Raw genomic sequence first — 24,578 nt, forward strand, 5'->3', positions numbered from 1 at the left:
TAGATAGCCAATAAGCACAGGTGTTCGGAGCATGCTAGATAGCCAATAAGCACAGGTGTTCGGAGCATGCTAGATAGCCAATAAGCACAGGTGTTCGGAGCATGCTAGATAGCCAATAAGCACAGGTGTTCTTGTCTTCCGTAAACAAATGCTCTAACATGGAAATATGGCAATGTGGGAACACGAACAAGGTGTATCAATTTAACATTGTTTTTTGAAAATGATTTCTCAGTGATATGAAAGTTAAAGGTCCTTATGCTTCCATAACCATACCGCACGTGATGCATGTTAATGTTCAGACCGAGCTACAGAGGACGCCGTCGTCCAATGACTTATGTAATGGAACAGAGTCATGATCAAGGGCTAGTGAAAGCCCTAACCTTGTAATAAAGGTAGTCTTCAGGATGACATGCACAGGACAGAGACCGTATCAAATATCACCATAATGAGGGTGTGCAGAAAGGAATATTAAGGTTCATTTCATTTCAAAATACATGTTGCTTGAAATAGTTGCAATTTGTTTGCTTCATGTTATCCTGGCGTGACCCTAGGGTGGCAACACATACAAGGGTGATTCTGCAACTTCAGGCACTTTGGCCTGGCAAGCTTTCAGAAATTAAAATCTATTGAAACACCATTTTACCAGTATTATAATAGTCTTTGATTTGTCTAGAAATAATAGATCTGATAATGGCTGTGATTGTACTATTCAGGAATTTATATATTTGTCGTTTTTTCTCTGACAGCCATAGACAAATGTCATTTCCATCGCATCATTAAACATGCATTTTAGTTAAATTAAATATCATACAATTTTATAACATCTTATAGATTTGTACATTAAGTTGCGTTAAAATAATATTCAAGTGCTTTAAGGTTTTCCTAAGATTAACAATCCAACACAACTCCTGAATGTATAAACCTGCCTTTGACAGCTGAAGATATTTATCATAAAAAATATTTCCACCCAACCTTAGTGAGATAACAACCATATTATTTCACTAAAACAAATCCATTTTAAATTATACATAATATACTAATTTCCCTAAGAATATGAGTGTGGTGGAAATGACATGTAAAAAAAAAAGATGAAACCATTTTATTGCAAACATTTTGAACAACCATTATAGAGTGTTTAATTCATTTAAGAAAAAGTAAGATTCCAAAAGTGGGCAGACCTCAAGGAAGTAGGCCAGTGTTTTTGAGATATGAACCCAGATTGCAGAGGGGTCATCCGCATAGAAGACCTCAGTGAGCAAAGTGAAACGTTATCATTTGTGGTATGTCCAACACAGGTGTGGAGGGTCACCTGCATGTGAGAATCACCAAAGTGAACTGCCTGGATTTAACTGGTGTATTTAAACAGGTAGTTAGTTCTCTGTGGCACAACTTTGGTTTTAGAAGTGGGGGGGGGGGTGAAATAATTATTATACATTTGTATTATTCAGTCGGATAAACACTCAACATCCTACCCGACCGCATGGTCCTAAAGCACACAGTTGCCTCACATTCAAATGATGAAACTGGATGGGACAAAAATGCAATTTCAGAATGTGGAGGGGGCATTCCCTCGTCCCCAGTGAAAGTTGCGCCCCGGAGTTCTCTGCAAAGTCAATATGCACAATGATCTCCTCTTTCCGCAGATTCTCTTAATTCTCTCAGTTTGGAGTATTGGTGTCAGATGTTGTACATGTGTTTCTCCAACTTTTTTCAATCCTTTGGAGAAGTCCTCCAATAGAATATGCAGTGTGCCCCACACCTTTTCTTATACTGTCAAATGTACAGTGAACTTCCCCATGTTTTCCTCTGTTTTTCAGCTTGGTTTTTCCACTCAAACCACAATGTCTGCTCACCAGCATCAAAGTCAAGATGTTTAAGCTCTTTGGCTTGGCAAAGGGAGAACTGTGTACATGCACTCTTTCTTCACGTTCTCACAGCACAAAGACTCAATAAGGTTCTCATTGTTGCTGCAGCTGATCACTTTGTGATACTGTAGTTTATCCGCCATGAACTGAAGTGGAGGTTGGCGTGGGTTTTGCAGAGGCATGTGTCCTTAACCTTGACAACCCAAAAAGACGTATTTTAAAGAATTCATATTAGGACATTCCCTCTTAAAATCCTGATAAAGGTTCTGAATTGTGCCATTCAAGAAGTGCTTCTGCTTTTTTTTCTTCTTGTTCCCGCAAGTGTGTCCTTTTTCCCCCAGTTGTTGCTCTACTGTTGACATCACGTTCATATAATTAGTGATTTTCTCTTGCAGCTGTGCTAATTATGTTACACTGCTTGTTCCTGGAGTATTGAAGACTTGTTGGCCTGTTTTCATTTGCCCTCGTTGCTTTTGCTGAAAATCCAAATTCTCTGTTTGCAGCTTTGACCAGGCCATACTTTCTCAGGATGTTGCCTCAAAGCATTTTTGAAGTCACTTGTTTGTCCTTGGCATTGCGCATTTTTTGATAATTTTGCTTTAACTCTGCAATGATGGCATTTTGAAACAATAAAATCCTTCAAGTTCAGAGTTCTCTTCATTTTCTGTTTTGTCTTTGGGGAATCTGGTCTATCCATTTTCTTCATCAGTTGATCATACCTTTTTTTTTGTATTTCTCAGTTTTCCGTTAAGCTTTATCAAGTTTGACATTTGTCATGCAAAGATCTGTTTTTGAGCGACCTCTTCCAACATTTGTCCTTGCAGCAAGTATTAGAATTCTCATTCCTGTTGCAGAAGAGGAAGGAGTATCAGGGCAGGTATGATGGCCCCGTGTTCTGGCTGCAAGTCATCTGGTGACTGAGGTGTTGTTGCCTGATAGGTAGGACTCCATTGCAACTGCTCTCTTTATATAGTCTGTCTTCTATTCCGTTGGTTACATTTCCATTGCCATTTCTTGCTTCTTTGTTCTCGCTTTGTAAGCGCAGAGATATCTATCACTTCTCCCTTCTTCCAGTATCTTTTAATTAAAAATAATATATATATATATATTTCACCTTTATTTAACCAGGTAGGCTAGTTGAGAACAAGTTCTCATTTACAACTGCGACCTGGCCAAGATAAAGCATAGCAGTGTGAACAGACAACAACACATGGAGTAAACAATAAACTAGTCAATAACAGTAGAAAAAAGAAAGAAAAAAAGGAGTCTATATACATTGTGTGCAAAAGGCATGAGGAGGTAGGCGAATAGTTACAATTTAGCAGATTAACTCTGGAGTGATACATGATCAGATGGTCATGTGCAGGTACTGGTGTGCAAAAGAGCAGAAAAGTAAATAACAAAACAGTATGGGGATGAGGTAGGTAAATTGTGTGGGCTATTCACCGATAGACTATGTACAGCTGCAGCGATCGGTTAACTGCTCAGATAGCAGATGTTTAATGTTGGTGAGGGAGTTAAGTCTCCAACTTCAGATATTATTGCAATTCATTCCAGTCGCAGGCAGCAGAGAACTGGAAGGAAAGGCGGCCAAATGAGGTTTTGGCTTTAGGGATGATCAGTGAGATACACCTGCTGGAGCGCGTGCTACGGGTGGGTGTTCCCATCGTGACCAGTGACCTGAGATAAGGTGGAGCTTTACCTAGCATGCACTTGTAGATGACCTGGAGCCAGTGGGTCTGGCGACGAATATGTAGCGAGGGCCAGTCGACTAGAGCATACAGGTCGCAGTGGTGGGTGGTATAAGGTGCTTTAGTAACAAAACAGATGGCACTGTGATAAACTGCATCCAGTTTGCTGAGTAGAGTATTGGAAGCTATTTTGTAGATGACAATCGCCGAAGTTGAGGATCGGTAGGATAGTCAGTTTTACTAGGGTAAGTTTGGCGGCGTGAGTGAAGGAGGCTTTGTTGCGAAATAGAAAGCCGACTCTAGATTAGATTTTTGGCTTGGAGATGTTTGACACGAGTCTGGAAGGAGAGTTTACAGTCTAGCCAGACACCTAGGTACTTATAGATGTCCACATATTCTAGGTCGGAACCATCCAGGGTGGTGATGCTTGTCGGGTGTGTGGGTGCAGGCAGCGAACGGTTGAAAAGCATGCATTTGGTTTTACTAGCGTTTAAGAGCAGTTGGAGGCCACAGAAGGAGTGTTGTATGGCATTGAAGCTCGTTTTGAGGTTAGATAGCACAGTGTCTATGGAAGGGCCAGAGGTATACAGAATGGTGTCATCTGCGTAGTGGTGGATCAGGGAATCGCCCGCAGCAAGGGCAACATCATTGATATATACAGAGAAAAGAGTCGGCCCGAGAATTGAACCCTGTGGCACCCCCATAGAGACTGCCAGAGGACCGGACAACATGCTCTCCGTCTTTTTGCAGATGTTCCTGGTATCGTATATGATCATTTTTTTATTTATTTTGTTTGTCGGTGACCTCTGTTTTTAGAAGATGCCACAAAACAGCACAAAGAAATACTTAAGTTTTCCAATTGTGCACACCTTGGAGCATTTGAGATTAAATTAATTTAAAACATGATTAAGTAAGCCCATTTAAAAAAATTAAAATGTAAAAAGTAATAACAGGAATTTCCTCCACATTCTGTCATTTCCAGCAGTTAAGTTTGATGGAAATGATGCTTCTGCTGTTTTGAGAAAGAATACAAACATGCTAAGCAGTCTGTAATTTAAGTGATTTCAATGAGTCTTTCTCCATTCTGATTGTTTTATACTGTTGAATGAAACTTCTCAAATTTCTGCATTTGATATTATTTACACACTGCCATGTAGGGCTGCACAATATGGGCAAGTAATCTGGGCCTTATTTTTAATTACGTTTACTCTTACCCAGTACATTTATTTGCTAACAATTAGCATTAGCGGCTAACAAGATTTAGGAACAACTTGCTAAGAAAAGAAACTAGCTGTTTGCAGATGTAAGAAACAAACTAATGCTAGTAGATTTATATTAAGAAGCAAAGTGACAACTGCAAAGTTGTCAGCAACAGTGTTGCATATGCTGCATTGACCATGCAGACTAAACGCAAGTGTCTCGTGGCTGAGGAACATCAAATGCTATCCTTGAGTGACAGGGGGCGTGGCTAGACCTGTGTGGAAAGTGGCATAGAGAGAGAGTGGAGAGATGACTCCAGTAGCGAAGTAAACTATAAAGATGGACGTTACACTGCGTGACACATTTAACAAACCAAACATTCAAATACCGGTATAGAAGGTCAAGTAAAAACAAACCGGTCCTTGCATCAATACTGGTATACCGCCCAGCACTATGTCAGACTATTGCTAGCTACATTTAGTTTAGTGATTGTTGGCTGTGGTGAGAAATTAAATCTATATAGTTGGTTTAACAAGGTAAACTGATCTTTCTCTACCTTCACATCACAAGCTCTGTAGTTCTTTGCTGTGCCAGCCAAATGTAGCACTACCAGAAAAAAAAAAAAAAAAAAAATTGTGGATCTGGTAGCAACAATATGAATTCATATTTTTAAACCACCAGTATACGCCCACACCATTCTGTTGTTGGGGTACACCCACACCATTCCAACACAGAAGCAACTTTAACAGTTTTCCTTCCCAAAAAAGTACATTTATAATTTAAGTAATTTCATAGAAATCTAAACACTAGACAGTTACTTTAAGCCTTATATATGTTCTATCAAAACAGCTACATTATTTTACCCAGCAGAGACATTGTTACTCTGATTAGCATGACTTTAATGTATAAATCAGAACAGACTAGCGTCACAATATTTCAGATGATTCCAAGCTGAACATTGAGGTAAAAATGGGTCAGAGGGTGGTTGTGTGTCTGAAATTGCAGTAACATGTTCTGTGATTACATTTCAATTTGATCAAAATGAAAAAGTAATTACCAAAAGATGACAACTCTGCTTGCATTGCCATGATAACACTGATTTGCAACACGCCTCAGCCAGCTAGGGCTGCAGGTTTGTCACAAACATGCAGTTCTAAAAAATGTGGACAAAGGATATCACTGTACACTTATGTTTTTTTGTGAACACTCAACAGCTTCTAACTACAAAATGTTGTAAATCACTACTTGTTGCCCTGTTCCAGAATTATATAGAATTTTTTATTTATTTTTTAAAAATCAGCAGTAGGCTAGGCTACATTACGTTTCCACTAGTGTGAGTTGGTTCAGACCCAGAGCATGAACAAGTGACAATGTGAAGTCCGTTATTATTGCCACAGTCCATTCACAGTAAAGCTTGGCAATCATGACCAAGCTAGCTACTCATGATCTGCACCAAGATGAGGGGATTATGAATTCATTGGAGAGATGCTTCTCAGAGCATATTAAATGAAACTGGCATCATTGAATACTCTCCAACAGCATAGACTTGCAAGTGCTACGCTTAGCTTTAGAGAGAAATCCATTCTGCTCCAGATAGGAGACAGAGCGTTCCCTACAGTATCAAGTGAGGCTTTTAGCGAGGCAATTCACTCACCCGTTAGCCTCACAAAACCAAAGTAAAAAAACATTAATGCTGTCTTGTGTCACAGATGTTGTGGCTCTCACATCTGGAAGTTAAGGCAAGGGAAGCATCGGTGTTTACTATCAGGACAAGGTTTGTACGCTAGTGATAACACTCCCGAGTGGCGCAGCGTTCTAAGGCATCGCATCTCAGTGCTCGAGGCGTCAATACAGACCCTGGTTCAATTCCAGGCTGTAACACAACCTGCCGTGATTGGGAGTCCCATAGGGCGGCGCACAATTGGCCCAGTATCACCCGGGTTTGGCTGGGGTAGGCCGTCATTGTAAATAAGAATTTGTTCTTCAGTGACTTGCCGAGTTAAATAAAAAGTGTGTGTGGGTGGCATCTCTGGTGGATTTACTTTTAGTTGCCCTTTTAAAACATTTTTTTAACAGTGCCTTCAGAAAGTATTTATACCCCTTGACTAATTCCACATTAGTCAAGGGGTTGTTAGAGCCGGAATTCAAAAAATGGAATGGATTTTGTCTCACCAAATCTACTCCAGGGAGAAAAGTGAATTTCATAAAAATAGAAATAGTATAGTTATTTATCTAAAGCATATTTTACAATATTCACTTCACCAAATAATTGTTTAAAACACACTATTTTGTAATGAAAGTCTACAGTAGGCTCAACAGCACATTGTAGGGTAGTACCATGGTGTAGCCAGAGGACAACTAGTTTCAGTCCTCCTCCAGGTACATTGACTTCCATTCCATTCAATAGCATTATGTTACCATAAGAACACTGTGGCCTGACTAACCGAAGGGACAGGAGGCAAGGCTTTCAGGATTTTGAGCACTGTGGCTAGCCCACTCCTGGATTTATGAGTATAGCCCCCCAGAGCTGGCCTTCATCTGCCTGACTAGAATATATAATCCACAAGCACATTCTCCAATTACCTGGTTAGAACATCTGCATGCCCAGCAGCTTGTCTGCTTCTTGCCTGCAGTCACAATGATCATGATGAACATCATAAACAAGAACAACCACAAAAGAACAAACTTGGTAATAGCTGAACTAATCCAATAAGATCATAGATTTGAGTTTTTTTGCAAAAGGTTTTGCTATGGTGTAACCTACTGAACACTTCCAACCATCCGTCAGTGACGGCCTTGAACAACTGACTGATGGCGTAAACCTGGTGCACTACTTCTGCTCAATGGTCAGGGGGCAACCAAGGTCACTGCTGTAAGTCATGATGAGCTTAGCAGTCTCCATATAGCCTTCCCTGGTTCCAACTCCTCACAGAGCCATCCTAACATAAAATGCATTTACAACAAAGAAACTATGTATCCAAACAACCAACTACAATGTCCTCTGCTGTGTTTGGAACAATAAGTGTCCTCAGCATAGAAAGGGACTGAAGTCTTACAGCTCTTACAGAAGCCAGTCCAATGGGAAAAGCTAGTAGGTCACAATATGCCATTATGCTGCCATTAGTGTAAACAGTAGGAATAAGACTAAACTAAATAATACTACACAGAGGGAGTAGTCTTATCCATTGGGTTTTACTGTCGATTTAACACACAAAAAAAACTCCCTTTGTTAAATTCTGCTGCTCTGTTTTGCTCAGGAGAAAGGAAAGACAACAAAACATTTCACTCAAATATGCAGTCAACATTATGCATACAAAGTATGTGTGAGAAAAAGATGGTGGCCAGCAGAAAGTGATGAGTCGTTGTAAAGTCAAGGTGTCAGCATTCACTCGTGTCAGTGTCCCCAGGGATAGAAAGGCAAGGCGGAGGGCCCAAGGCTAGAGCACTGGAGGGGAAGGTGACTGTCACAGTTTAGCAGCCCTCAACCTTAAAGCTAGAATCCTTAATGGTGAGACTGTCATATCCGTTTGGAATATTACAAAGTTACTACATGCAAATACACAAAACATCAAAGTGCATATGGCATCACTGCCAAGCTCAATGAATTACTGACTGATCAAGATCAACTGCATTCATAGGACATTTGACCACTAACAAAAGCACCATACAATCCAGTTCTACCCAGCACAGCTTCAGGGAAGAAAACTCTTGGGAACAGAGAAGGATAACAAAGCCATCACCAGAGCCTGGAGGAGCAGGAACCCAAATATAGACAGGAGTTCAGCTCTGTACCTGACTGACCCAATATAAATTCAAAGCAAGGGAGCTGATTCAGAACACATCTTTCAATCTTTTCATGTGCAGTGGATTGTCAGGGGAAGAGGTCAGATTGTTAGGAGAATACACACCATGGTTAGTAGTAAATGAATGCTGTAGAAAACCAAGGGCATGTGCAGTAGAATGAAGAACGTGTGCCCTTCACATGCCCCTGACTGTTACAGACCTCTGGATTGGCAAGCGCGGAACAAGAAAATATATTTTCCTGATGCATTTAGAAAAACAATAACAAATAATTTCAGAGCAGCACGTTGCTCAATCTTTACTGCATGATTAAATATTCAGACAGTTTTAGGTAGAGGATATAGGATTAAAAGACTAGAGATATACCTAGGAGGCTATAAGGGAGCGGTAATTTGAGGGACAGAAAGAAGGCGGTGTGTGTTTTGCGTTTGTGTGTCCCTTACCGGTAGAGGTCTGCTTGAACTTCTCACTCTTCTTCTTCCTCCACTTCCAGGGCTTCAAGAGACGGCCCAGAGTGGCAAACTTGCTCCGGCGGCGGATGGGCGGTGTGTGTGTGCCAGAGACCAGAGACTCGGAACGCATTGCGGACCGCCTTTCAACCTCCTCTGCTATAAGGGCACAGAATGGAAAGAGTGGCTGGTTAGTTAGCATTCTGCTATATTCAGGGACCACAGATGGAATTCAATAGCTAAATCCGTTGTCATATTGGTTGTGCGTGGTCTCACAAACAAATCAAATAAATGAAATTTCAACAGCAGTAAAACCACTGAAGCGTCTCTGATAAGACTCCAGTGTAGAAATAAAGATATGCCAACTGGCCTTCCTCAATGATGTGATCTGGCATGGGTAAATAGACCTGTGTGTTAGCATGATATATTCCAAATCTGAACAGCAGGAAGCTGCGGATTAGTTTGTACTAGCTTGCCAAGAAACAGACACGCAATATCAGGCCAGGGAGAAATAGTCCTGTTTACAAGCTCCTTATAGTCACTAGAGCTTTTCTCTTCATTTGATGTTGTTTTCAATACCATCAAGAGGAGTAGTTGAAGACAATGTCCAAGTTAATAGCATCCATATTAAAAATGACTCACTCAGACTTGTCCGGATTAAAGTGTTGTAGACGTAGGCTACTGTAATCCACATAAGCATCAACTCTACATTGAACGGGATTTAAATGTGCTTAAAACCTTAGCATTTGAGAAAGTTTAAACCTATTTAGCTTATTCCCATGAGATAATGTGTTACACTTAGCTACTATGCTAACATGACCAGCAAGATTATTTCCTGTAATACATTCCAGATCAACCAATCAAAGATCTTAAAGTATAACAATATTCACAGGCCTTCCTCATTTCAAACCAGTACATCATCAATAGCAGAGAAATAAATAAAGATCCTGTAGGAAACAAGGGCTATACACGCACATGTCCACTGAGAAGTAGAAGTAACATGACAAACGCCACCAAAAAAAAAATTAAATACTTGACTCAAGTTACACAGAAACCTGGGCACTTGCTGGGAATCAGCTGAGTCATGATTAGCGTATATACAAAATGTTAATCAGAAACAAAGTCAAGGAATGTGATCAATTTAGAGCAGGGATGGCCAAATGTGATGGGGGCCACAAAATCTGAACCTATCGCAGGCCTTCGTACCCACCCGTGCAGTCAGAGCCGGCCCTAGCCCTTTTGGGCTCCCTAAAATAGTTCAATTCTACACATTTTCCCATGGGGCGTAGCAGAAATCATGCAGTTAAGAGAAGTTTGCTGCAATTCAACACATTTCCATTTTTTATTTATTTAACCAGGAAACCTCATTGAGATTTGAAATATATATTTTCAAGAGTCATTACACAATTACAGACAGACATGAAAAACTACAAGTAATCTAGTAAAAACCATAGAAATATAACGAAATCATAAAACAGCAAATTAAAAACACTGACCGGTCAAGGAATCAGTCTCAAAATCCTTCAATGATTTAAAAAACACCAAATGAGGACAAGTTCTTTCAGTTAGAACTATTTGTAAGGCGTTCCAAGCCGATGGCACAGAGTACATAAAAGCCCTTTTACCAAATTCCGTTCGGACATTTGGAACAGTTACCAGGATAAAGTCCTGCGAACGAAGCAAGTACCAACCACATTTCTGTAGAATAAAAATGTCCAAATAAAAGACTGTAGTAAACCCCAAATGGCTTTGTAAATAAAAGTATACGAGTGACTAAAGGCCAGCCAACCCTAGTATATAATGTACAGTGGTGTTTTGCAGTTTAAAATAAATCTCAATGCTCCATGGTAAAAGGGTGTTAATTTATCACACACTGAGCGGAACTATTCATAAAATATCACCAGTCTCGTATAGGCATAAATGTAGCCGCTACTAACCTCCTTTTGGCTTCAAAAGAAAAAAACAGGCCTTATTCCTAAAATAAAATCCCAACCTCAGTTTCAATTTTTTTTTTTGAATATGCAATTACATTTTTTTTTTAAACGCAGTCAATTACAAGTCCAAGATATATATATACATATTTCTATCTATGAAGTTATAGCCTCAATCTCATTGCCCTGAGAGGTAGTAAAAGGTGAGATTCAGGTCCATTTCTTGCTTTAGAAAACACCATTAGTTTAGTCAGCATTGAGCTTCAATTGATACAAAGGTATGTTGAATAGTATAAAAAGCCGTTTAAGTTCTGTAAAGCTTTTGTGAGAGACGAGGCACAATAAAAAAATAACAGTATCAGCATAAGTGAAGTTGCACATTTTGCACATCTAAATTATTTATAATAGTGAAGAGGTGACCAAGTACAGAGCCTTGGGGCACATCATTACAGAGAGACAATTGAACAGACATGAGCCCATCAAATTGAGTTCTGTAAGATTGTAAACCATGCTCAGAAAGACCTACACTCGAGTGGTTATTGTCCTTGATTATCTTTTTTGCCTTCATGTGGCATCAGGTGTTGTAAGTCTTCTGGAGGGCAGGTTGTTTGCCCTCAGTGATGCGTTGCGCAGACCGCACCACCCTCTGGAGAGCCCTGCGGTTGTGGGCAGTGCAGTTGCCGTACCAGGCGTTGATACAGCCCGAAAGGATGCTCTCAATTGTGCACTTGTAAACGATTGCGTTTGGTTTTGCTGACATTGAGTGAGGTTATTTTCCTGACACCACACTGAGAGCCCTCACCTCCTCCCTCTAGGCGGTCTCATCGTTGTTGATAATCAAGCCTTCCACTGTAGTGTTGTCTGCAAACTTGATGATTTGAGTTGGATGCGTGGCCACACAGTCGTGGGTGAACAAGGAGTACAGGAGGGGGCTGAAAACGCACCCTTGTGGGGTCCCAGTGTTGAGGATCAGCAGAGTGGAGATGTTTCCTACCGTCACCACCTCGGGGCGGCCCGTCAGGAAGTCCAGGACCCAGTTGCACAGGGCGGGGTCGAGACCCAGGGTCTCAAGCTTAATGATGAGCTTGGAGGATAGTATGGTGTTGAATGCTGAGCTGTAGTTAATTAACAGCATTCTTACATGAGATATTCCTCTTGTCCAAATGGGATAGGGCAGTGTGCAGTGTGATGGCGATTGCATTGTCTATGGATCTATTGGGCCGTTAAGCAAATTGAAGTGGGTCTAGGGTGACCGATAAGGTAGAGGTGATACGATCCTTCACTAGTCTTTCAAAGCACTTCATTACATTTACATTTACATTTAAGTCATTTAGCAGACGCTCTTATCCAGAGCGACTTACAAATTGGTGCATTCACCTTATGACATCCAGTGGAACAGCCACTTTACAATAGTGCATCTAAATCTTTTGAGGGGGGGGGTGAGAATGATTACTTTATCCTATCCTAGGTATTCCTTAAAGAGGTGGGGTTTCAGGTGTCTCCGGAAGGTGGTGATTGACTCCGCTGTCCTGGCGTCGTGAGGGAGTGTGTTCCACCATTGGGGAGCCAGAGCAGCGAACAGTTTTGACTGGGCTGAGCGGGAACTGTACTTCCTCAGTGGTAGGGAGGCAAGCAGGCCAGAGGTGGATGAACGCAGTGCCCTTGTTTGGGTGTAGGGCCTGATCAGAGCCTGGAGGTACTGAGGTGCCGTTCCCCTCACAGCTCCGTAGGCAAGCACCATGGTCTTGTAGCGGATGCGAGCTTCAACTGGAAGCCAGTGGAGAGAGCGGAGGAGCGGGGTGACGTGAGAGAACTTGGGAAGGTTGAACACCAGACGGGCTGCGGCATTCTGGATGAGTTGATGACTTCATGATGACAGTGAGTGCCGACACTGAATAGGAACAATGGTAGCCATCTTGAAGCATGTGGGGACAGCAGACTGGGATAGGGAATGTTTGAATATGTCCGTAAAACACCTTGCCAGCTGGTCTGCGCATGCTCTGAGGACACGGCTAGGGATGCCCTTTGGGCCGGCTCCCTTGCGAAGGTTAACACGTTTAAATGTTTTACTCGTGTCATCCATTGAGAAGGAGAGCCCACAGGCTTTGGTAACGGGCCGCGTCGGTAGCACTGTATTGTCCTCAAAGCTTGCAAAAATGTTTATTAATTTGTCTGGAAGTAAGCCGTCGATGTCTGTGACGGGGTTCGTTTTCTTTTTGTAAATCCACGATTTTCTGTAGACCCTGCCAACATGCGTTGTGTTTGAGCCGTTGAATTGCAACTCCACTTTGTTGCTATACTGAAGCTTTGCTTATTTGATTGGGAATAACTACACTGTTTGTTTTCGGCCACGTTTCCAGTTGCCTTGCCATGATTAAAATACGGGGGTACGTGCTTTCAGTTTTGCGAATGCTGCCATCAGTCCACGGTTTCTGGTTAGGGAAGGTTTTAATAGTCAGTGGGTACACCATCTCCTATACACTTCCTTATAAACTTGCTCACAGAGTCCACCTATACATCAAATGTGTTATTGTCTGAGGCTACCCGGAACATATCCCAGTCCACGTGATCAAAGCAATCTTGAAGCATGGAATCCGATTGGTCAGACCAGCGTTGGATAGACCTAAGCACGGGTGCTTCCTGTTTTAGTTTCTGCCTATAGGAGGGGAACAAGATGGAGTCATTGTTGGATTTACCAAAAGGAGGGCGGGGGAGGGCCTTGTATGCGTCGCAGATGTTATAGTAGCAGTGGTCGAGCATGTTACTCGCTCGTGTACTGCAATCAATATGCTGATAGAATTTAGGTAGCCTTGTTCTCAAATTAGCATTGTTAAATTCCCCAGCTACAATAAATGCAGCCTCAGGATATATGGTTTCCAGTTTGCATAAAGGCCAGTGAAGTTCCTTGATGGCCGTCTTGGTATCCGCTTGCAGGGGGATATACACGGCTGTGATGATAACGGAGGAGAATTCTCTTGGGAAATGATTGAGGAATTCTAGGTCAGGTGAACAAAAGGACTTGAGTTATTGTAGGTTGTTACAATTACACAATGAGTCGTTAATCATGAAACATACACCACCGCCCTTCTTACTGGAGAGATGTTTATTCCTGTCGGCGCGGTGCACTGAAAATCCTGTTGGCTGTACGGACTCCAACAGCATGTCCCCAGCTAGCCATGTTTCCGTGGAACAGAGCATGTTACAATCCCGGATATCTCTTTGTAAAGCAACTCTTACTCTGATTTCATTGACTATGTGAACTTGGGACACGACATTAGCGAGTAATATACTCAGAAGCGGTGGGTGGTGTGCTCGCACCCGAAGCCTCACTAGAAGACCGGCACCCTCTCCTCCAGCAGCGTTGTTTTGGGTCGGTCTCTGGAATCAGTTCAAATGCCCCGGGAGGTGCAAAGGATCAGCTTTAGGAAAGTTGTATTCCTGGTCATAGTGCTGGTAAGTTGATGACTCTCTGATATCCAATAGTACTTCCCGGCTGTATGTAAATACACTTAAGGTTTTCTAAGCTAACAATGTAAGAAATAAAATAAAAATTAAATACTGCACAATTTCCTGAGGACGAGAAGCGAAGCTGCCATCTTTATCAGTGTCATCTTGTGTGTGTGTAAAAAGTAGAGGTCGGCCGATTATGATTTTTCAATGCCCGATACAGATTATTTGATGGCCCAAAAAAAAAAAGCCGATGCCGATTAATCGGCCGATTAATTTTTTTCTTTTTTGTAATAATGACAATTACAACAATAATGAATTAACACTAACTTAATATAATACATCAATAAAATCAATTTAGCCTCAAATAAATAATTAAACATGTTCAATTTGCTTTAAATAATGCAAAAACAAAGTGTTGGCGAAGAACGTAAAAGTGCAATATGTGCCATGTAAGAAAGCTAACGTTTCAGTTCCTTGCTCAGAACATGAGAACATATGAAAGCTGGTGGTTCCTTTTAACATGAGTCTTCAATAGTCTCAGGTAAGAAGTTTTAGGTTGTAGTTATTATAGGAATTATAGGACTATTTCCCTCTATACCATTTGTATTTCCTTAACATTTGACTATTGGATGTTCTTATAGGCACTTTAGTATTGCCAGTGTAACAGTATAGCCTCCGTCCCTCTCCTCGCTCCTCCCTGGGCTTGAACCAGCAACACCACGACAGCAGCCACCATCGAAGCAGCGTTACCCATGCAGAGCAAGGGGAACAACTACTAGAAGGCTCAGAAACGTCTTTGAATTTAGTCTTTACATATATAGCCACACCAACCTTTCTTAACTCCATCAGTGCGATACACATGGTAACCATTTATACAAATAGCCTTATCAAGAACAGACTTGCTGAGCCAGGTTTCAGAAAATAAAAGTACATTAGCATCAGTTGATTTAGCCTAAATCCTAACTCCCAATGTTAGACAACAGGCTGTGTACATCTTAAATGAAGAATACCAAGACCAGACGTAGATATAAAATCAGAGGGGGTTTGGAGACATTGCATTTCAGGGTCAGATTGCAAGTCACCTAATATCAACAGAATAAGAATAACTAGGCACCTCTTTAATAACCTTGCACTGCTTCTCTGTAAGAGACTTACTGCAAGTGAATTCTACAAGTGAGTTTCCAGACAATACAGTCGTTTAAAACCATTAGACTTAGTAACAAGTTTGTACTGTTCACATCATGACACAAACACATAGGCACTTGAATGAGTGGACCGAGTGAAAAGGAGTGAGTTCCTGCACACACAATGTCCAATGGAGGGGAAAGCACATTGTTGATGGGTGAGTACATCTGACAATGTTCATTTTCTCCAGAGTTCAGTAAAGTCAATGCGCAAAGCAATACCATAAATTGTCATTTTTCTCTGAGAGATGTAAAAAAAGAGAGGCCAAGGAAAGGGGAGAGAGGGACTGACTGTATGCTGACCACACCACTTACGTGCGTGCACATGTTGATTTTGTCCACCCACAGATCCGCTTAGGACACGCAGGTTGAAATATCAAAACAAACTCTGGACCAACTATATTAATTTGGGAACATTAAAAAAGCATGAAAACATGTATGGAAATTTAGCTAGCTAGCTTGCTGTTGCTCGCTAATTTGTCCTGGGATAGAAACATTGGGTTGTTATCTTACCTGAAATACACAAGGGCCTCTACTCCAACAATTCATCCAGAGATAAAAGGGTAAACCAAGTCCTTCAGGCTTCTTCTTTGGATTTTATGGCATTTAGCACCCAACTTTAAGATGCATTACCACCACCAACTGGACTGGAGTGTGGCCCTCAGTTCATCTTTCAAATCACCCATGTGGGTATATGCTCCTAAAAACCAATGAGGAGATGTGGAGAGGTGGGACTTGCAGTGCATCAAACAGAAGCAATCCTGTTTTAGCGCATGGAACACAGACTCTCGTTGATGGGTGCAATGATTGAATAAGATGTATGTGTAGATGTATTTTTCAGCACACGTGATGCGGGCGGTGTGGTCAGCATGTAATCTGTATGGGAGTGTGTGCACGCGCGAGTAGATTGGGGGTGGGGTCGATTTGAGAGAACGGGTTGGGGATTGTTGAGCTGCCGCTGACAACCAGGTGGAGAGCAAAAAGGAGCAGCTTGGACGAGACACTCCACAGAGGGAAAGCAGAGGATAGAACCCAGGCCTGCCAGAGAGGGGGTTACTTTGGTAAACAACAAGTAGAGAAGTGCAAATAGTGATTAAAAAAATGTTGAGGGGGACCCACGATCTTTACAACAGCAAAACTACATTTGCACTACACCACATGGAAAGTGTAGACTTGCGCCACCATAAATGAATAGGTTATTCGTAGGTTAAAAACTACTAGGCACAGACAAACGACTTGACACGCTGCCATGGGGCGGCGAGAACATTTAGCAATTGTATAACTATACTGAACAAAAATATAAATGCAACATGTAAAGTGTGGGTCCCACGTTTCATGAGCTGAAATAAAAATGTAAGGGCCAAGAACTTTTTCATATGCACTAAAAGTTTCTCTCAAATTGTGGACAAATTTGTTTACATCCATGTTAGTGAGCATTTCTCAAGATAATCCATCCACCTGACAGGTGTTGTATATCAAAAAGCAGATTAAACAGCATGATCATTACACAGGTGCACCTTGTGCTGTGCACAATAAAGGCCTCTAAAATGTGCAGTTGTGTCACAACACAATGCCACAGATGCATACTCCCTCCACTGAAGACAATTGGCATGCTGACTGCAGGAATGTCCACCAGAGCTGTTGTCAGAAAATTGAATGTTAATTTCTCTACCATAAGCCACCTCAAATGTTTTAGATAATTTGACAGTATGTCCAACCGACCTCATAACTTGGGACCGAGAGACTGAAAAACAGCTTCTATCCCAAGGCCATCAGACTGTTAAACAGCCACCACTAACATTGAGTGGCTGCTGCCAACACACTGACATTGACCCAACTCCAGCCACTTTAATAATGGGAATTGATGGGAAATGTAAATATATCACTAGCCACTAAACAATGCTACCTTATATAATGTTACTTACCCTACATTATTCATCTCATATGCATACGTATATACTGTACTCTATATCATCGACTGCATCCTTATGTAATACATGTATCACTAGCCACTTTAACTATGCCACTTTGTTTACTTTGTCTACATACTCATCTCATATGTATATACTGTACTCGATACCATCTACTGTATGCTGCCCTGTACCATCACTCATTCATATATCCTTATGTACATATTCTTTATCCCCTTACACTGTGTATAAGACAGTAGTTTGGGAATTGTTAGTTAGATTACTTGTTGGTTATTACTGCATTGTCGGAACTAGAAGCACAAGCATTTCGCTACACTCGCATTAACATCTGCTAACCATGTGTATGTGACAAATACAATTTGATTTGGAACCATAGACCACGTGTAACCACGCCAGCCCAGGATCTCCACATCCGGCTTCTTCACCTGCGGGTTTATCTGAGACCAGCCACCCGGACAGCTGATGAAACTGAGGAGTTTTTCAATCTGTAATAAAGCCTGGGCCTAGCTCCCCAGTGGCTGGGCTTTTGCCCTCCCAGGCCCACCTATGGCTGTGCCACTGCCCAGTAATGTGAAATCCATAGAAAGGGAGATACCTAGTTAGTTGTAAACTGAATGCATTTAACTGAAATGTGTCTTCCACATTTAACCCAACCCCTCTGAATCAGAAAGGTGCTGAGGGCTGCCATAATCGACATCCACTTTGTCGGTGCCCGGGGAACAGTGGGTTAACTGCCTTGCTCAAGGGCAAAACAACAGATTTTTACCTTGTCAGCTCAGGGATTTGATCCAGCAACCTTTTGGTAACTGGCCCAACGCTCTAACCACTAGATTAGGGCCCAATGAATTAATTTCAATTGACGGATTTCCTTATATGAACTAACTCAGTCAAATCTTTGAAATTGTTGCATTTATAGTTTTGTTCAGTATAATTTCATGCACTTCTACTCATTTTGCCATGGGGTGGAGAGAAATTACCCATTTTTAATATGATATCTGATCATCACGGAGGGCCTCCCGGTCAGTAATTCGACCATGATTACTACAGGTTTAGATCGCCCCAAAAATACAACATTTTTTAAATTGCACCTTGTGTAATCAACTAGTAACAGTAAGTTGAGACCCCGACAGTTGCTAAAAAGTATTACGATGCAGGGGAATTGGGGATACCAATACGGTACGCTACAATACAAAAAAAACTCTTGTTGGTAAATGGCTGACCCTGGACTTGACCCCTTGATCCCGGAGGATTTCTCAGGAGGAGTTTGGAAATGTTTTTTGCATATCTCATTCACACATGCGTATAATACACATTTGTAGATGTGTGAAATAGGAAATAAGCACCCACCAAATGATTACACACACAGGCTACAGAAGCAGTAATTAAGCCCATAGACAACCAACCTACAGTCTTTGGCCTACAACAGTTCCATAGTGGTAATTATATTATATACTGCCCTGATGAGAGCCATGCAATCTGCCACTTCAGCTATCACTAGGTTACTTTCTTACAGTTCAGCTCTAAAAGTGATAACTGATTGCTACATGGGGCTGTAGTTCAGATGTATGAGATGACCTCTAGCTCGGGGACAGGAGACAGTGCGTCAGTCACTACAGTGTCACACCACCGCAGCGTTCATAATTCAAATGACATCACTGCAGGAGCTCCACTGGGGTTAAGGTTATATGGTATAGCACAGTGTTTCCAAATCTAGGTCCTGGAGACCTTGAGGGATGCACAATTTGTTTTTTTTCTACACAGCAGATTCAAATGATCTTAAGACTAATGAGTTGAATATTTAAGTCAGCTGTGTAGCGCTAGGGCAAAAAAACTAAACGTGCACCCTTTCGGGGTGACCAGGACTGAGTTTAGGAAACACTTCTCTAGCTAGATTCATTCAGAACCAAGGCAGACATGAATGCAGTGAAACCAGTAACACAGACCATTACTCAAATGCACTGTCTGACACCTCATAGCCACAGCTCTGTCTCTGTAGATCAGATTCAATGCTAATTGAATCCAGGTGATGTTTCAAATGACTTCAAATGAAGTCCAATAAGAAAAACAGAATTCACTAACCATTGTCAACTCTGCATTTGAGACAACTGCAGCCAACCACACACTTCCTAGCCTTGTAGACAGGGATGCAAATTAAAAGTGACAGTTTATTTTTCATCTGTGTTTGGTGAAAGATACTCCCATAGCTGCCCGTTAACGTGCCAAACATCCTGCAGACATCCTTCAGAACTCATCATATTGCGCGAGCAGCAACAAAATTAATAAAAAGTACTTTGCAGCAAAGTTACACTCTTCTTCCAACTCAACAAAAACTCTCAAGAGAAAGCTACAAAGACTTTAAGAATAAGATAAAAGGGCTTTACACTGTAGGCTATTACATCACTAGTGTTTCTTTACCAGCATGTATTCCCTGATAAACACATATATACTCCTCTGGCCAGTTATCCAGAACCAGAGTGGCAGATTTAGCATAGTCATTGAAAGAATATTAATCTGGGTACTGGAAACTGGACCCTCATGTTTCATTACATCCTCATAATCATATTGGCTTCATGCAGGGTTAGGGTGGGGTTAGGGTGTAACAGCACAGCAGGGGACTGAGAATGACCACTTCAGGTGCTACTCAGTAGAAGGAGAGGATTTTGGGTAGTGGAGTCAGGCATTTTGGGGGGGGCAGGCTCTTGGCCAATTCTACACCACACCAGGAACCTGCTCCAAAAATACCTGTCAAACACACAACACAAATATAATTTCTCTAAGTCCACAATGCCATGTAGCTATTCTATTGTAGCTGCTGCTACATTGTTTCATACCACTCTTTGGCAGAAATAATACATTGTAGAAGCCTGTTTTTCATGATGCATTTGTTTGACCCACTACTCATAGTTTTGCACTATGGGATGTTGTTACAAAGTGTTGCATTGTGAAATGTGTACCTAATGCAACAGAATGAGTTAAGTGAGTAAGTGGTTTAAGCACTTTAACCCTCGCAGGGCTGCCGACCTAGACGGCATTCCAAGCCACATCCTCAGAGCATGCACAGACCAGCTGGCTGGAGTATTTACAGGCATATTCAATCTCACCATATCCCGGTCTGGTGGACATCTTAAAGCAAGTGGGGACAACATTGTTCCTGTCCCCAAGAAAGTGACGGTAACTGAACTAAATGATCATTGTACCGTAGCATTCACTTCTGTCATAATGAAGTGCTTTGAGAGGCTAGTTCAGGACCATGTTACCTCCACTTAACCCACCACCCTAGACCCACCACAATTTGTATATCGCCCCAACAGATCCACGGATGACGCAATCGCCATTGCACTGCCCTATCCCACCCGGACAAGGAAAATACCTATGTAAGAATGCGGTTCATCGACTGCAGCTCAGCCTTCAACACCATAGTGCCCTCTAAGCTCAGTGCCCAAGGTCTGAACCCCTGCGCAACTGGGTTCTGGACTTGATGATGGGCCAACCACAGGTGGTGAAGGTAGGCAACAACACCTCCGCCACGCTAATCCTCATCACCAGGGCCACACTGCCTGCCCTCCAGGTCATCTACAGTACCCGGTGTCACAGGAAGGCCAAGAAGATCATCAAGGACTTCAGCCACCCGAGCCATGGCCTGTTCACCCCGCTACCATCTAGAAGGCTGAGACAGTACAGGTGCATCAAAGCTGGGACCAAGAGATTGAGAAACAGTTTCCATCTTCAGGCCATCAGACCCTTAGAGTCACGTCTAGCACAGTACCCTGCCCTGAACCTTAGTCACCGTTCTAGCTGGTTACTACTCAGTACTCTGCCCTGCACCTGAGAGACTGCTGCCCAATGTACATAGTAATGGAACACTTCACTTTAATTCATGTTTACAAGCAGTTTTACCCACTTCGTGTATTCTAGTCATGGCTCTCACACACACGCACACACACACACACAATTGCAGTTGCAGCGAAATGGTTGTTTGTAGCTCCATCTGCGATAACAGCTTCAAATCCGTTAACGCCACCAATACACGTTGATTTACTAATGAAGGCAGTGTACATAATATGGTAAAGGAGGTAGCCTACAGAGCATAGCCTCCTCATTTACACAGAGCAACGCAGTAAAGCCTCAACTGGGATTGTTGCGCGCCTGTGATTGATGTTACCAGGATTAAATACGTCAAGACATTTTCACCTCTAGGATATATATTTGCGGAATGGACAAACAATAACGCATGTGTCCCCCCTATTGAGCGTGCTCAATGAAACCAGCGTTTGTTTGATGGCCAGCAGAGATAAAGCGAGACTGTGCCACAATCAATGACTGTATATATGGGCATAATGCATCCATATGCAGCAAGACTACTCACCGTCCTGGGTTTCGTTCCCGCGACTGCAGTTGCTGCAAATGTGTTTGATCTCTTTTCCGATGTGACAGTGTATCATGAAGGGCATATTGTTATTCTGGTGATGCTGGTGGTTGGTTTGCTGATGCTTGGTTTGTTGCCCTTTCTTATTGTTGTTGAGAGACATCATTCTGACCAGGTAAAATGCCTTCTTCGGTTTCTCCACCGCCACCGGCATATTGTTTTCCATGTAGCCCGTGTTGTTGAACCAACTCCCATGCATGGTGGTGGGCGCAGTATCCGCCGCCATGGGATAGTTGCCCGATTTGAACATGGATAGACGAAAATCTAAACGCAAGGCATACGGGGACGGGGTTTTAAACGAACGGCTCCCTGATTCCTACCTGACCTTAACCAATCGCAACGCTTTCGATCTTGAGCACTTCCTTAAACCCCTTCTTCTCTTCTATCAACGACGACAGATATAATATTGTAAATTCCAAACATGGACCTGAATTCCGATATCGCTCACTAACACCGGAATGCCAAGGGCAGAATTCAAAACCACGGATATTATTATACTATGATGTAGACCATTGCTGCTATAGGCTACTTTACAGCTTGTCCCAAAATAATGACTGATAGTGAAATAGAGTGAGTGAATTGCTGTGCCTGTCTCTCCCTCAATACCCATCCTCGTCTGCAAAACTAATCCGCAAGTGAGCATATGATTGGCTACCTACCCATTGCGCACCCCTGCAGTAATATAGTCTACAGACAGAAAGAAAGTAACGGGTTTGAAACAAATTATAGGCTCCAACTATAGGCCTACATGATAGTTTGGATAGAGAGCTTTCTCATACTTGATTGGACAGGCATACTTGATTGGACAGGCAATTATACTCCAATTGAACACAATTCACTGCTGATCTTGTTATGATAGTGTTAAATATTCAGACAGTATAATAAAATGTGCCGTTATAGCAAAACACACACATACACACACACACACATTGCTGGAGAGGAGAGATATAAAAATGTTTGTGCACGAAGCAAAATTATCTGGTCATTTTAGAATAAATTTAATTAGTAGCCTGCTTACTTTAATTAATGTATCTATCTGCCATTGTGCCAACTATCCTTGTAATATACATAGATAGATAGTCATTAGCCCTAAAGTTCCTGGCAAGAATATTCAATAGGCCTATAGTGCATCCATTTTAGCAATAAACTAGTCACCAGCTACTGTCTCTTCATGGGTTTGGGCTACATCACACATGTCCTTCAATGAACATATATTCAGTGGTGTAAAATACTTAAGTACAAATACTTAAGTACTACTTAAGTAGTTTTTTGGGGTATCTGTACTTTACTATTAATATTTTTGACAACATTTACTTTTACTTCACTACATTCCGAAAGAAAATAATGTACTTTTTACTCAATACATTTTCCTTGACACCCAAAAGTACTCAATGCGGAAACGGTCCAATTCACGGAAATATCAAGAGAACACGTGGTCATCCCTACTGTCTCTGATCTGTCAGACTCACTAAACACAAATGCATCATTTGTAAACGAGTGTGCCCCTGGCTATCTGTACATTTTCAAAACAAGAACATGGTGCGGTCTGCTTTGCTAAATATAAGGAATTTTAAATTATTTCTACTTGTAGTTTAACTTTTGATACTTAAGTATATTTTCACAATTATTAGGCTCCGTGAAAGGAAGTGGAGAGCCATGGTATATGCCAGAGGAGGCTGGTGAGTGGAGGATGGCTCATAAAAATGAATGGAATGGAGTGTATGGAATGGTATCAAACACATAGAAAACAAGGTGTTTGATGTGTTTGAGACCAATCCATTAATTTAGTTCTAGCCATTACTATGAGACTGTCCTCCCCATTTGAAGTGCTGCCCAATGCTCGAAAGGGGGACAAGTCAAGAAAGTAAATCATGATGCAAGTCATGGGAGGGAGGGAGGGAGGGAGGTGCACAATCATGGGATCTATCATACCATAACAAGTGCACTATACCAACGCGTCATGACGTTTATTCAAATCCTGAAGGAGGAGATAGATCTTGTCCTCTGATATATTAATCTAGACTTGCAACAGGAGAGTTGGGTATAGCCTGTCGTGCGTAATGGCCAACGCTGCCACCCCATAGCCATGCAGTCCCTTCCCCTTGCACTCTGCATCTCGATACTCACAAATTTAAACTCCAGAAGTTAAATGAGGCAGTAATAAAGCTGCAGCTTTAATATAGGGAAGATATCTCAAGGTCTCCATGGTGTTTTCAATCATGTTTCAGGGTGAAAATTGATGTTCCTCTCAATGAACTGTGTATTATTCCAGTGACATCAAAGCCCCTATCTGAAATGAGGGACAAAGGCACCTGATTTTCCAACTGCTGCCACAGGTCAATGCGGTGGAGTCAATGCCCTTGGCCATTTTTCGATTGCAGAATTTCACCATGTGCTATTCCCACCACCCTTTAGGTCGATGGACAGTAAGGTTCTCTATACTCCCAGACTCTTGTCAGATAGTATTTATGGAGTTCCAGGTGTGAATAGGGAGTACAGGAGGGGACTAAGCACACACCCCTGTGGGGCCCCTGTGTTGAGGGCCAGAGTGGCGTAGGTGATGTTGCCTATCCTCACCACCTGGGGTCGGCCCGTCAGGAATTCCAGGATCCAGTTGCAGAGGGAGGTGTTCAGATCCAGAGTCCTAAGC

General features: G+C 41.9%; 1 protein-coding gene across 4 annotated transcripts in view; it reads right to left on the reverse strand.

Annotated features, from left to right (window-relative positions):
* LOC118402005 (phosphatase and actin regulator 1-like) overlaps nt 1-24,578 on the reverse strand; it is an 85,234-nt gene that overhangs the window by 31,443 nt on the left and 29,213 nt on the right. For 2 of the 4 annotated variants that reach the window (XM_035799792.2, XM_035799793.2), the window contains exon 2: nt 9,001-9,165. In XM_035799792.2, coding sequence (XP_035655685.1) covers nt 9,001-9,165 — 165 coding nt within the window. Of the gene's footprint in view, nt 1-9,000; nt 9,166-21,868; nt 22,606-24,578 lie in introns of those variants that run through there. The other 2 variants (XM_035799790.2, XM_035799791.2) reach the window with 2 other exon arrangements.

Source organism: Oncorhynchus keta, chromosome 23, assembly GCF_023373465.1.
Source record: "Oncorhynchus keta strain PuntledgeMale-10-30-2019 chromosome 23, Oket_V2, whole genome shotgun sequence".
NCBI classification, from domain to species: domain Eukaryota; kingdom Metazoa; phylum Chordata; class Actinopteri; order Salmoniformes; family Salmonidae; genus Oncorhynchus; species Oncorhynchus keta.